At 42.4% G+C, this 14,813-nt stretch overlaps 1 protein-coding gene across 2 annotated transcripts in view; it reads right to left on the reverse strand.

Moving 5' to 3' along the window:
• Positions 1-13,381, reverse strand: part of BFSP2 (beaded filament structural protein 2) — a 66,069-nt gene extending 52,688 nt beyond the window's left edge. Inside the window, exon 1 of one of the 2 annotated variants that reach the window (XM_007505091.3) lies at positions 12,765-13,381. In XM_007505091.3, coding sequence (XP_007505153.1) covers positions 12,765-13,223 — 459 coding nt within the window. In that variant the 5' untranslated portion in view covers positions 13,224-13,381. The remainder of the gene's footprint in view (positions 1-12,764) is intronic. The other variant, XM_007505090.3, reaches the window with a different exon arrangement.
• Positions 13,382-14,813: the final 1,432 nt, after the last annotated feature.

Genomic DNA, 14,813 nt, shown 5'->3' on the forward strand with positions numbered 1-14,813 from the left:
AGAACCACAAGATGACTGTGGCCATCAGGACTTTAGTAAGGGCAGAGCCACATGGTGGTCTACTTCATGGCTCCTGTTTTAGGACAAAGAATCCTGTTTAGATTTTCTGGGAGGTGCCTACTCCTCTGTGAGAATCATGGAGGTTAGGGGGAGGAAATCTCTGCATAGCTTTAGCTCTCCAATCCCTCTTCCTCTTACATATTTTACAGATGAGGAAACTGAGACTGAGAGGCAAAATGCTTGTTTTGTTACACTGACTGCTCAATTGTGAAATTTTATACAAATCTCTTCATTTCTTGGTATCTCAATTTTCTCACCTATTGGTGACACCACCTCTGTTTCTTATACTCCAGGCACATTGCCTTTTTCCTTCAGGGTTGCTGAGGATGAGGCTCCTGGAAGCTGTTACCTCTGCCTTTTGGGATATCTCTGTGTGTCTCTTATCCCTTCTGGATGGAGTGGCTCTCCATTTCCAAGTAACATGGCCAGTGGAGACCCCTGGGAATGGGGGGAAGGAGAGAGGCTCCCAGCTTGGAACTACTCTCAGTAGGGCTTAACTGGCTAGGCTCTATGTGTGTGTGTGTTTGCCTAATACCAGCACCCCGGGCAAAATCTCCATTCACCCTATCCTAGTCTCAGTTTTACACTAAAAACTATTAGAGGTCCACCAGACGAGACAGAGAAAAACAAAATGTGCCATGCATCCTGCTTTAGCATATAAGGTAGAAGCCTCCTTGGAAAGTGCCTTTGACCCCAGGAATCTCTCTTTGTGTAAACTAAGGAAGAAGACAGACTTCATTCAATGGATCCTGGGCTGGTGGTCTTGCCCTAGTTACAAGAGGGGTGCCTAGAAATACATGGCCTAGTCTCTGAAGATCAGTCTCCCTCCATAACCCTGTTATGAAGACACAGAGACTCCTCCATCCTGGAACTTAAGACTCTGCAGCTGGTACAAATAAGGAAACTGAGACTTGGGAGATTGAGCCCTTATAGGATACCTCCTCCATGATTCTAAGACAGAAAGATGTAAGAGCTTTTTTTTTTTTTTAAATATTATTGAAAGGGGGTGAGAATATCTGCTTTAATGAAGGCCCCCCCCCCCCCCCCCCAGCAATTCTCTCAATAGAAAGTCAGTCCTCTGATTCATGAGTCATTAGTGTCCTAGTGTAATTTAGTTCATCAGGTTGCTACTTTCTTTCTGACAACCAGAGGAGAGGAAGCATCTGAGAGAGTGAGAGTTCTCACAGGGGCTGGGGGGGGGGGCACATGGGATACTCTGGAGGGCAGTCCTGGGGTGGGGGTGCTTATTCAATGTGTGGAAAAGAGGAGTCCAGCTCAGATAACGAGAAGGGAAGGCAGGAGAGACAGTGTAGCAAAGGGCAGGTGGGAGGATATTACAAATCAACCTTATCTGTGTTTCGCCCTAGAGCGCCTTTCCCTAGCCAAGGCTTATTTAAGACTTCATTGTTTCCTTTCTCCTTTGGGGGAAGAAAAGAATTGGTTGTTTTCCCTGAGCAGGTCGGTTGTGAAAGGTATTTCCATCCCTGGGTCCAGTGCATCTCTTTGCTGACCGATAAGGGCTGGAATCTCTTCTCATTTCTGCTGAATAATGGAGTAGAGACAATACTTTGCATCAGGCTCTTTTGACAATGAGATAAATGAGCCATTACAGAATTTCGTCCTGGCTAGATAACAAATGAGCCCGATTTTGTTTTTCTAAATTAAACCTTCAGTTTGGGTGAACCTGAGAGCTGGAAGGGGTCCTCAGAGGTCATTTTTTGCCAGTGAGAAACAGGGGACCCAGAGGGATGCATCAGCTTTCCTAGCACCCCCACAGGTAATAAGTGTGGGAGCAGGGATTCAGACTCATGTCCCTTGATTCTAGGGTGTAGGAACCAAATTCTAGAACCAAAGTTCTTCCCAGCATCCAACATGACCAGACTTTTCTCTTTGGATGATTATAATGGCATTTATGTGAAGGATGAACTGGGTGAGATTAGAGGCAGAGAGAGCAGTTAGGAGATTGTTGCGATAATGTTCACCAGGGTAGTGAATGGGACAAAGTTGGGTCCCTATATATTGTGATGGGATTAAGTGCTGGGCCTGGAGTCAGTAAGAAAAAGACCAGAGTTCAAATCTAGCATCAGATACTTCCTAGACGTTTTCTTGATGCTCCTTTATATTTAATTTGCATTGTTAACATTTTCTCTATCACTTTCTTAAATCTAGACAGTCAACGAGACCATAAATCAGCCCTAAGTGGTAGCTTTTGCTGATTTCTGAGGTGTAAATGCTCACACTGAAAAATTTAATAATTGACTCTTGAACTGGACCCAGCCAGCTCCATCGCCCAATGGGGCCAGCCTATAAACTATTCTTTCTGGATGACTAGCTAGGAAAGATGAGAGCTTGGGGCATAGACAATATCATGGGAAGGTGTGTGGGGTTTTGCCTTTATTTTTTGTTAGGAAGGATGAGCATGCTTGTGAAGAGAAGGTCTTTGGAGAGGGCAGGACTGAAGATGAGAGGGAAAGATGGATGACTGATGGAGTAACGCTAGGGAGGAGATGGGAGCGGGGTTCCCTTGCTTTGTTGTCAGACACCCATACTGAAATTTAATTTACTTCTGCTGGGTGCCAGTAAAAGCACTCTCTGCAGTATATATCAAATGACTCCCCCCTGCCTACAAGATTAAAACTGTTCAGTCTGGCATTCAAGGCCCTGCATAGCATGGCTGCAATTTACTTTTTCAGCTTTATTTCATACTAATTTTCCTTTGCTGTATTCCAAAGTCCAGCTAAGCTACAATTCCTCTCCTTACCCTACTCTCTCTGCCCCACTGTGAATTTGCAAAGGTTACTTCTGGTCTGAAAAGGTTACTTCTGGTCTGAAATCGACTCCCTACAAATTACTATCTCCTATGAGGAATAGTTTGGCTTGGTGGGAAATTCTTTTCTCTCAAAGCTTTTCACCTCCTACTGTCTTCTGTCTTCCTATCTTTCACCAAGAAACTTTCCCTAGCTACCACCCCCTAACCCCACAGCCCAGCACATAATGACCCATTCCTCCACAGTCCTCACTGCCTAAACTCTAGCCTCCATTTATCATGAAGCAGAATGGCATAGTGGATAGAGAGATGGCCTTGGAAAAGGAACACCTAGATTAAAATCTCACCTTGGATCATAATCTCTTACAGCAAAATAAGGGAGTGGAGAGGATTGGCACCTCCTGACTGTGTGACCTTGGATCAATCACTTCAACTTTCAATTCCCATCCCTCTAATTCTTTTTTTAAAATAATAACAATTGTCAACATACTTTTTCTGATATCAGATCCAAGTTGCCTCCCTTTCTCCCTTCCCTCCTCACTCCTGGAAATGGTAAGCAATTTGATCTGAGTTACACATGTATTATTATGCAAAACATACTTCCATCTTCCCCCAGTTCTAAAGCTCAAAGCTATTGAACAGGGGCTCACTTGCCTTGTTAGTAAAGGTTTCTTACAGAGGTCTGGTTAAAAAACAAAACAAAACATTTATCAAACCATTATTTATTTGGATTCTTGTTTTACCCTTTTATTAGGATAAAAATCCCTTCGAGAGAGGGAACTATAGTTTTTATGTTTCTTAAACCTTTGTTCTCTAATGCTATATACATGGTGTACATTGGCTATTTACTGAATTGAATTAAAATGAATTGGATCCAACCCATTATTCCTAATTCTGCTTTCTGGTAGCCCGTTCTTTCGATGACAGTTCTTTACACATTAGATTATAGCAACTTGAGTGCAAGGACTTCTTTTATCTCCTTTTGTGTCCCTAGTGCTTAGCACAATGTCTAGCACACAGTAAGAGCTTAATAAATGTTTATTGGCTAATTTGACTAGGTGTAACAAGCAGGTACATACTTGAGTCTTCTTCACTTGAGATTATACATCCCCAGTTCAAGAATCTCAAAATTAGAAAGAACCTCAAGGGTCAAAGATCATTTAGTTTAATCACATGCTGGAGTGGCTGGGGTCCTGGATTTGGAGTCAGGAAGACTTGTATTCAAATCCTGACTTTGAGACTTACTCGTTGTATTCCTTGAGCAAGTCACTTTACTTTCTGTGACTTAGTTTCCTCATATGTTTAAGTGAAGGTGTTGGACTTGAGATGACCTCTAAGGTCCTTTTTGGTTCTAAATCTATAACCCTATACCTGATGCAGGAATCCATGATGAGTATTCTACCTACCAGCCTATACTTGAAGACAATTCAAGAGAAGGAACTCCCTCTAAAGACACATTTCATTTTTGGATAGTTCCAATGGTCAGTTCCTTCACTTATTTCTCATGTCACATGGTTTCCAGTTCCTTCACCAGCTTGTTGCCTTCCCTCCATTGGATACCCTTTAATTTGCCAACATCTCTGAAGTAAGATATAATGGAAACAACATCATATTTGCTACTGACTCATCGTCACCAATGAGCAGGTGAACCCAAGAGCCCCAGAAAGAGCAATGTCAGTCTCCTACCACAAGCTCATTAACCTTGCTTTCAGCTTGATTCATGCAGACATCATCCAGGGTGGCAAGCACTATGGAGAAGACTCTGCTGTCCCTACCACTAATAACATCAATTGGCAATCAGTCGTCACCAAGGATCAAGGGTGCTCAAGAGCCCTGGAAAAAGCAGCACCCCCATGATCACTGGTCCTACTTCTAGCCCAGCTTCATCAAACCACCATCCTAATGAGTACAACTTGTAGAAATCCCAGTGATGTGATAATTGCCTCTCCAGGTGCTCTAGAGTCTTGTCTTTTCAGCAGTCAGCCATTGAAGACCCAGAAAAGAAAATCCTGCCCATCAAAGGGTCAACTGAACTGTCGAATGGACCAGTACATGAATTTTTATCAATGGGTGTGATATTGAAGAAGATTCATGACCTTGTGACTGCACTCTAAAGGACCCCAGGGTTTTCCAATCTGATTTCTAGCTAAGAACTCTTCTGTGTTTTCTCTCCGCATACTAGATACAATATTCTTCTGTGATTATGCCACTAATTTCCTCAAATGTCTTCAGTGTCTCCCTATTTCTTTGGAAGCAATGGGTGGAAAGTGTAGGGGCAAATTTAGGCTTAATGTAAGGGCAAACTTCCCAACAACTAGATCTATTCCCAAAATGGAATGGGCTATCTTAGGGTTACTGGATTTCCCATTCATGGAAATCATTAGGCAAAAGTTGAATGACTACCTGGTGGACATGTGTTATTTATTTATTTTTTTTCAAAAAGATATTTTAGGGGGCAATTAGATGGCTCAGTGGACCTCAGGCCTAGAGCCAAAAAGTCCTGGGTTCAAATGTGGTCTCAGATGCTTCCTAGCTATGTGACCCTGGGCAAGTCACTTAACTCGCCTTGCCTAAGCCCTTACCACTCTTCTGCCTTGGAAACAATAATTAATATTGATTCTAAGATGGAAGGTAAGAGTTTTAAAAAAGATATTTTATCTTCTAAATCACATCAATTTTCTTTTAATTTATTTATTTATTATTTTTAAACATTATTTTATTTGGTCATTTCCAAACATTATTCATTGGAAACAAAGATCATTTTCTTTTCCTTCCCCCCCCCCCCCATAGCCGATGCATGATTCCATTGGGTATCACATGTGTTCTTGATTCGAACCCATTTCCATGTTGTTGGTATTTGCATTAGAGTGTTCATTTAGAGTCTCTCTTCAGTCATATCCCCTCCAACCCTGTAGTCAAGCAGTTGCTTTTCATTGGTGTTTTTACTCCCACAGTTTATCCTCTGCTTGTGGATAGTGTTTTTTAGATCCCTGCAGATTGTTCAGGGACATTGTATTGACACTAATGGAGAAGTTCATTACCTTCGATTGTACCACAGTGTATCCATCTCTGTGTACAATGTTCTCCTGGTTCTGCTCCACATCAATTTTCAATCATATCAATTTATCAATTTTCAACATACATTTTTGGTATTATACGATCCAAATTGTCTCCCTCCTTCCTTTCTTCCTCCCTCTTGGAGATGCTAAACAACTTGATCTAGGTTATGTTGGACATGTTTTAGAGGAGATTCTGATTCAGCTATAGTTTGGACCAGATGGCCTCTGAGGTCTTACAAATGTGAGATTTTGTTAAGAACAACCTCCTCATTCTGCACATAAGGAAACTGAAATATCGTTTGATCAAGGTTACCAGGATTTGTGAGGCATATAGGTGGCAGGATGGATGGAATGCTGGAGTTGGACTCAGGAAGACCTGAATTTGAATCCTGTCATTCTAACTATGTGATCCTGGGCAATCCACTTAACCTCTGACAGCCTCAGTTTCCTAATCTCTAAAATAGGGATTGTAGTACCTACCTTACAAAGTTGGTGTAAGGATCAAATGAGAATAAACATAAGGTATGTAAATATGATCTTTATTGTTTTTGAACCCAGGTCTGCCTTTGACTCCTAACCTGGTGTTCTTTCTCTGACCCCAAGATGTTGTTTCATCATGTTGTCACTTGGCTTCCTGATCCTCTCTATTTTAAAGAAGATCCAGGATTGGTACTAATGGTGATTTCCTAAGTTTCTAGCACATCCACAAAGAGGCAGGTTTGACAACAAGTCTCTTGAATATATGAGCTCTGTGCTCAGCAGGGATCATAAAATCCGACATCAGCACCAGGAGAAATTATTCCATAGTCCTCATTTCAAAGTCAAATCTACTTACCTTTCAATTACCACACTATCCCCCTTCTCCTCCCCTTGATGGTCTCTGCAGTTTCAGATTTAATCTAGTGTTTTTTCCCATAGAGTCCATCAATTTCTCCTCCTCCTCTTAACTCAGCAGTAAAGTCCCAAGACCTGTACCCTAAAGACATTGCTTAGTCTTTCCCTTGATTCCTACTACTTGGCATGATTTGGGCTTATACACTGAGAGATTGTTGGAGTAGAAAACAACTTTAGACACTCAGACCTTAACTAAGGCAGGGCAATGTGGACTTTGTCCCAGGATACAGAAATTTAGAGAGAACAGAGGAAACTATCCTGGGATGCATTTCCTTTCCTCATTTTACTCAAGGTAACATCAGCATCTCTCTTGTCCCCATCCTTTCCTGAGAAGTAGCTAGTTTTCTGATACCTTGAAAACCTTGTGGTGTCCTAAGGTGTACCTCTTTCTCTCTGTCACCCCAAGTGGCCTCCCTCTTCTTCTTCCTTACAAAAATTCCCAGACACCATCTTTTCCAATATCTTCTTTTTGCAGAAGAATAAACTGGTCCCCAGAAATGGGAAATGACTGACTTACCCCAGGGTTCCAGCTAAGTGGCAGAGCCAGCACTCAAATCCATGTCTCCTGATTCCTGGTTCCATCCTCTCTCTCCTGCCCCAAAGCTCTAATCTTTTCTCCTTCCCTTTTCTGTCCTTCCTATTTTGTCTCTAAGCAAACTGAATAACGCAAGGTTTCTGCCTAGCTGAATTCCACACAAGAAGGACCCAACAATGTTCATGTCAGTTTCCATTACTGGTTCCATTTTACTTTGTGAAATAATAATAATGAAACATATTTTGGAAGGAATAGATGAGAAATTAGCTGCCATTTGTTTGTTAAAGCCATTTTTCCTAATGTCTTTCAGTGTCACCACTGTGACTTCAGAGGGTCTTAGAAATCAGGCATTGGGTCAGAGAAGACTTCCCTGTCCTTTGTGCAACCACAGAAAAAGAAGTGGAACTTGACAAGAAAGTAGATAAATGACCACTGATGGGACAGCAAGGAATGCCCTCACCCCATTTTGTAGGATCCAGCATCGGGGAGGGATTGGCCCTCCGAGGCTAATGTGGGCATCCAGGGGAAAGCATCTAAGGAGATAAACCTCTGGAGCATATCTTCTGGATGGGCAAGTCACTTAACTTCAGTCTCCTCATCTGTAAAATGGGGATAAAAACAGTAACTACTTTCCAAGGTTGTTCTCAGGACCAAAGGAGTTAATATTTGTAAAACATGTGCTTTGGCACATAGTAGGTACTCTAAAAATGTCTTTTCCTTTTCTTTACCCTTCTCCCTTCAGTTTTCTCAGCAGTAAAAGGAAGGATTTGGACAATTGGCATCTGAGGTCTCTTTCAGATTGAAATCTAGGATCCCAGGATGGAAAACAATTTTCTCCCGCTTCAAGAGGAAAACAAAGGTCTGTGAAAATAGTTGGGCCAAGAGCAGGAGGGGCTTTTCTGACTAATAAGCCTGGATGTGCCCATCCGGCCACATCATCTTAGGGGAAAAAATGGGACGAAAGGCTCAGGGAACATAGGCTGACTGGGAAGTCAAGTTCATCCATCTCTGAATTTACTCCTGAACCCACAAGCCAGAAAGATCAGGCCCCTTCTCTGTAGGTTACTGCCGCTAACAGGAGAGCTGGCAGAAGAGTGGAGATGGGGGATTTTCAGGAAAGTCACTTAATGCACTTAGATAATGAAATTTCACTTGCAAATTTCCTCCTAATTGGCTTGGACTCGAATACTGTTATATGGATTAAAAACTGGCAGAAAGCTGGTAAACAAAATATCTAGTTAAATGAGTCCTGCTAGGTTCATCCTTATTAAATGTCTGTATTAAGGGACAAAGAAAAAACATGTGGAGGAATAGAATAGTAAATTGGCAGGTGTTACTAATACCAGGGAGACAGAGGAAAAGACCCACGACTCAACTTTCCATTACCTGAGTAAGGGCTGGGAGAGCAGATAGAAGGAACTTAGTATTAGGATGATCTGAGTTCAAGTTCTGCCTCTGGTACCTTTTTGAGACTTAGGCAACTCTCAAATAAGACTGGTGGTATGGATTTATTCATACTGGATTGGCTATGGCAAACTTATAATTTTAAGTCTCTACTTCTCTACCATAGTCCTCTGGGTTGCCTTTCCTTTTGGTCAAAGAAATGTGGAGTTGATCTTCTGTAAATCAAGAGTTTCCATATGGTACCCTCCATTGCCCCTGACACATTTCACATTTACTTTATTACGCTTAGCTATGTACACCTTGTGTCTCCCTTCCCAACCCCAAAGAAGATGTTAATCCCCTTGGAGGCCAAGAATTGTGCTGAAGATTCCATCTATCCTTATATCTCTAGGACCTAACATGATACCTTGCATCTAGTAGATATTTTGTAAATGTTGAATTGAATTTGTTGAATTTAAAATAAATCTAAGAAAAATAGAATCAGGAAGACTAGTCTGCTGCCAAAAGAACAAGAAAGAAAGGACAGATGGAATAATAGCTAACATTTATATAGCATTTTAAAGTGAGCAAACCACTTTACAAATATTTCATTTGGATGAAATGAAAAATGGAATGAATCAAAAATCAATGAAATGAAAAGGAAAAAATGAATGAAAAAATGAAGGAAGGAGAGAAGGAAGGGAGGGAGGGAGGATATAAGGGTGCAAACAGAAGGAAGGAAAGAATGAAGAAGAGAAGGAAAACCTAAGGGAGGAGGGATAGAAGGAAGAAAGACACAGCCTTTGTTAGGATCCTCAGGATGGGTTAGGAAATGTCTGCAATGTTTTCTGAGCTCCTTGAACATATCAGTGGGCAGACTTACAATTCAATTTAAAAGGCCCAACGTGGATAAGATATTATTTATATCACTTGCATTCAACTCTCCCTTCAGTTTTCCTGTCACTGGCCCTGTTTCTAGGTAACAGATACGAAAGGATACTGCTAAAGGTGGAATTGATTTTGAATTCATTGAACTCCAGGAAAGGAAATAATCCTTTTAAAAAGCCCTTACCTTCTGTCTTCAAATCAATACTAAGTATTGATTCCAAAGCAGAAGAGTGGTGAGGCAACTGGGGCTAAGTGACTTGCCCTGGGCCACACAATTAGAAAGTGTCTGAGGCCAAATTTGAACCCAGGATTTTTCATCTCTAGGCTGGCACTCTATCCACTGAGACACCTCGCTACCCCAGTAGTCCTCTTGATCTATTTTTCCCTTCCCTCTTATATTCCAGTCCATCGAATTCTATTATTTTCTATTGCATTCCATTCCACCCCACTCATCTCATCCCACTCTATCCTACTCTATTCTCCTCCCCTCCACTCTTCTTCATCCCATCTCATTCTGTTTCTATTTCTTTCCATTTGTTCAAGGCTTGTTGTTAGGTTTTGGAACTACAAAGCTGAAAAATGACATTTCTCACCTTAAAGACTACAATAGGAAGAAGTAGGATATGAACAGAAGTTAGCATAACATTAGATTGACTGTGATGAGGGCAAAGGAGAGATTCAGGCAAAATATTCTAAGAAAACTTGAGGGGCGAGACTAGTCTGCTGGGATAGGGATCAGGGAAAGCCTTATCAAGGAGGCAACACCCAGCCATGTCCTTGAATGTAAGATCCCTGAAGTCAGGGACCATGATTCTCCCTTTGTATCTCAAGCACTTAGCACACTGTCTTTTTCTTATCAAACTCTTAATAAATACCTATTGATTGACTGATTGCAAAGGAAAGAGAAGCATCTCAATGGACAAAGATGTGGAGGGGATATACATTGAGCCTTGAAAATGTTTGGAGATGGGATACAGAATGAGAAAAATGAACAGCTTAGTAGTCTGGTTTGGCCAGAACATGGAACATAGAAGGGGCACTAATGCCAATTAATTCTAGAGAAGTAGGTTAGCTTTAGACTGTGGAAGGACTTGAGTGTCATGCTTTGTATCTTATCCTATATATATAATGGGAGTCAAGAAGTACAGAGGGAGATTATTTTGACAGTTGTGTAGAACATCTGGTGTCAAATTCAAATAGAAATGGATTCCTGGCATAGTGACTTAGAAAACCACAGAGTAACCTCATCTATGTTGAATTGTATTTTTGTTTATTTTGTTAAACATTTCCCAATTATATTTTAATCAGATCAAGTTGCACTGGAGAGTTTTGCTGGCGTGTGTGTGGGTCTGATACCTTTGGTATAGAGGATGAATCAGAAAAGGGAGTAACAGGAAGTAGGGAGGTCATTGCAGTCATCTAGGCAAGAAGTGGCAGGGACTTGGACTAGGGCAGTGGCCCAATGGGCAAAGTAAAGGAAGATACACAAGAAGGATGTGGATTGAAGCAATAAAACTTGGCAACTGATTGGAGATGGTGGATGAGGGCATGGGAGGAGTGGAGGTTGATGCAGTGGTAATGAATTTTGAATGCCAAAAGGATAATGGTGCTTTCAACAAAAAAAAATGGGGGAAGATAGACTTGGAAAAAATGAGTCTAGAGGAAGGGTAGGCTTATGAGCAAAGATAATGAATTCTTTTTTGGAAGGGTTGAGTTAGAGATATCTCTGGGGCATTCAGGAGGAGATGCTCAATAGACAGTTGGGTGACTGAAATTCAAGAGGGAGATTAGGATTGGGTTTACAGATCTGATAAATATTTGTTCACTAATGAATGAGCCCATTATAAGGTTGTGTCTATACATCATTGAAACAATAATCAATTTAGAAGAAAAAAAATCAAGGAAACTGGCTGCTTTTTGGTATATAGACCAAAATGAATGGTGCGTGGCTAGATTATTGACTTTTCTACAGGTTGACTGATCATCCCAAAAGAAATTAAGGCAAGTCTGCATTTGCTTGCTGAACTAAAAGATGATTCACTGCTGCCTCATGTTTATGAAATTGCCATTTTAACACCATTCCCCAATGGACCCTGTGCTTTTCAGAATAATGCGGCATGAGCAAAAACTCTACTTGCCCAAGCTAATCCCGGTCCCACTTGTTAACATCCTCATTCTCTTTGAGTTGCTTGTATTGGCTAATCTTTGCATAATTTGTGGCCCCCCCAGGAGAACATAGAGACCTAGAGAGAAAGGAGTATTCATTGGAGTTATTTTGAACAAGGAAACCTTCTCATTGTACTCCACCATGCAGTCATTCAGGGACTCAAGGATGGATGCCTTGGTTCTTCTCCAATCCTGGGACTCAGGGCCAGAGCTTGGGAGCAGTCATCCTACCCTGCCAATGTGGTCAGAGCTGTGCCTTAAAACAATTATTTGGTGAGCTTACATGAAGCTATATGAAGCTATATGAAGGAAGAATTGGTAAGGGGAGAGATTAGAGGAAGAGAGCCCAGTGAGGAGGCTATTACAGTAGTTCAGGAGACTTGTGATGAGGGTTTTCTCCAGGGCAATGGCAGTGGGAGTGTAGATAAGATTCCAGATAATCATATGCCTTATAAGAGTTAAAAATTTTAAAGGGGGAGTATGGAGACCAGATCTATGATTTTATTGGGATTAGGAATTCCAGGGAGGAAACTCCGCCTACCAATGCAGATCAACACCTGCTCTGCAACTTATCAGAGGTTAGGTGACTTGTCCAAGGTCACAGATAGTAGGTATCACTTGAACCCAAGTCTACCTGATTCTGAAGTCAGCTCTTCATTCACTTTATCAGACAGCTTCTCATAAATGTGAATTAACAAGGATGGCACAGTGGAGAATGAGATCAGAGAAATTATTTTAAAACATGTGCTTGTAATAAAACATTTGAATATACATAACAAATGGTAAAATATACCTTTAAATTAGTTCATAGATATGTGGATATGGTTTTATCTAGGTGACTTTGCCCTGGCTTTCCCTTCATTTCAGTATGAATGTCTCTGTCATGAGGTAAAGGACACCCAAGGATTGTGTCAGTGGGAGTGTGCCCTCCTCAAGCCTGTCCTTCTAGGGGTGAAGGTCTGACCTTGTCTTGGTCTTCAGCCATCAAGAGCCACCAACTGGACCCACTCACCTGATGGTAGACACTCTCCCAGGTCTCTCGAAGGGCTCCCCAGTTGCTGATGCTGGAGGCCTTCTTCTCCAGGTAGACCCTCAGATGTTCCTCCAGCTCCCGGTTCACTTGCTCCAAGGCTCGGACCTTCTCAATATACTCCACCATGCAGCCATTTAGGGACTCGAAGAAGATGCCTCGGTTCTTCTCCAGTCCTGGGCTCAAGGCCAGGGCTGTGGAGGAACTCCTCAGACCCTGAAGAAAGACGCTGCTGATGCCCAAGGCCCGGCGGGACACTCGGGTGCCCAGGCTGCTCACTCCTCCGGTTGGCACTGCCCCCACATACACCCCTGGAGGCCTGGGGAGGCCACCCATGCTATTCCCCACCACACTGACCCGGTGGCCTGAGGCCCCTGGACTGTCAAGGCTGGATGAGGAGTGGGACCCCAAGAATGAAGACCGACGCCTTGGGAAGGGCATGCTGGCACTGACTCCTGCTGGGTACTGGCTATCCCTTCTCTCATCCCCTCAGCCAGATGAGGCCAACAGTTTGTTGGAGGAGGCGTTGTTTCTTTGTTTCTCCAACTCTGCCTCCACCCCCTCTGCTCCTGTTGCCTCTGACGCCAGGCATTCTGGAAAGTTGTCAGATCAGGGTCCCAGGTCCATTGTTCTTGGCCTTCCATGGACTTCTCTCATTCAGGGCAGCTGAAAGGAGATGCTTCTGGGACTCCCCACACAGACAATGAGGCCCTGCCCCAGGCCCTGGGTTGTGTCCATTTGCTCATTCTCTGCCATGTCAGGATTTCAGTGATTCCTGATTTTTCTAGACAGCTGGTCCATTTTTGATTTATTGAGGTTACTGAGCCCTTTCACATTAAGGGAGATAAGGTTATTGTTGCTGTTTTCTGCAACAATCTCTTTATAACCACATTTGGGGTTTTCTTTGCAAACTTACTGGAATAGTTTGGCCTTCTTTTTTAGCTCATTTTATAGATGAAGAAACCTAGTCAAGGATCCCACAGCTATTACGTATTTGAGGCTAAATTCAAACTCAGGAAGATGAATCTTCCTGACTTTAGGTCAAGAACTTCATCCCCCGTTTCATATATTTGGGCATAGGAAAGAACCCTAGCTTTGGAGTCAAAGGAGCTGAGTTCAAAATCTTACCTTTGACTCTTTGGGTTGTAGATGTGGAGATGAAAGGGATCTTGGAAGCCACCTAATCCACCCCCCTCATTTTTACAGATGAGGAAACTGAGAACCAAAAGGGTGACATGACTTCTCCAAAAGGAAGTATGTGGAAGAGCTGGGGCTCAAGTCCAGCCCCTCTGACCCTAAACAAAGCCTTTACTTTTCCCACTAGGTTACCTTGCCTTGTCCATGTCACTTCCCTTTCCTCATCTGGAAAATGAAGAGGCTAAAGTAGATGACCTCTAAGTTCCCTTCCAGCTTGGAATCTATGACCTTATGATTTGAAGCGAGAAGGAACCTAAGAGATATTCTAGCCCCTCCATTCTTTTACTTTACAAGTAATGAAGTCAATGTTGGCATGAGTGAAGTATCTTAGCCAAGGCTACAAGTCACAAAGACTAACTTTAATGAATAATAATAATAAATAGATTAAATACATAAATAATCAGAATCAGAATTCAAACCCAGGGCTTCTGACTCTAAAACTAGCACTGTTCCCCTAAATCACTGCCCTCAATTCCATTATTTTACTGGGCTCAGAGAGGTGATGGAGCTCACCCAAAGTCACCTGGGTAGTCAGGAGCAGAGATGGGCTTTGGCTGGATGTCTTCAGAGTCCAAGCTCATCCTTGTTGACCAAAGCCCAGGGCTGTGGCTCCTCTTTCTGATCTTACTTTCCCATCTCCCAGATAATAAGCCTCAGTCCGCCTTGGCCTGTTTCCTTCCCTCTTTATACTTGGGCTTTAGTCTGCTCACCTGAGCCCTGGCCAGGATGCTGGATGGGGATAGGGGTGGGTGGGATCTCATTAGGAACTGAAAAGATAAACATACTAGAAAGGCTCTTCTTTTAGAAATGGATGATGGTTTCCCAAATGTTGGG

Source organism: Monodelphis domestica, chromosome 5 (assembly GCF_027887165.1).
Source record: "Monodelphis domestica isolate mMonDom1 chromosome 5, mMonDom1.pri, whole genome shotgun sequence".
NCBI classification, from domain to species: domain Eukaryota; kingdom Metazoa; phylum Chordata; class Mammalia; order Didelphimorphia; family Didelphidae; genus Monodelphis; species Monodelphis domestica.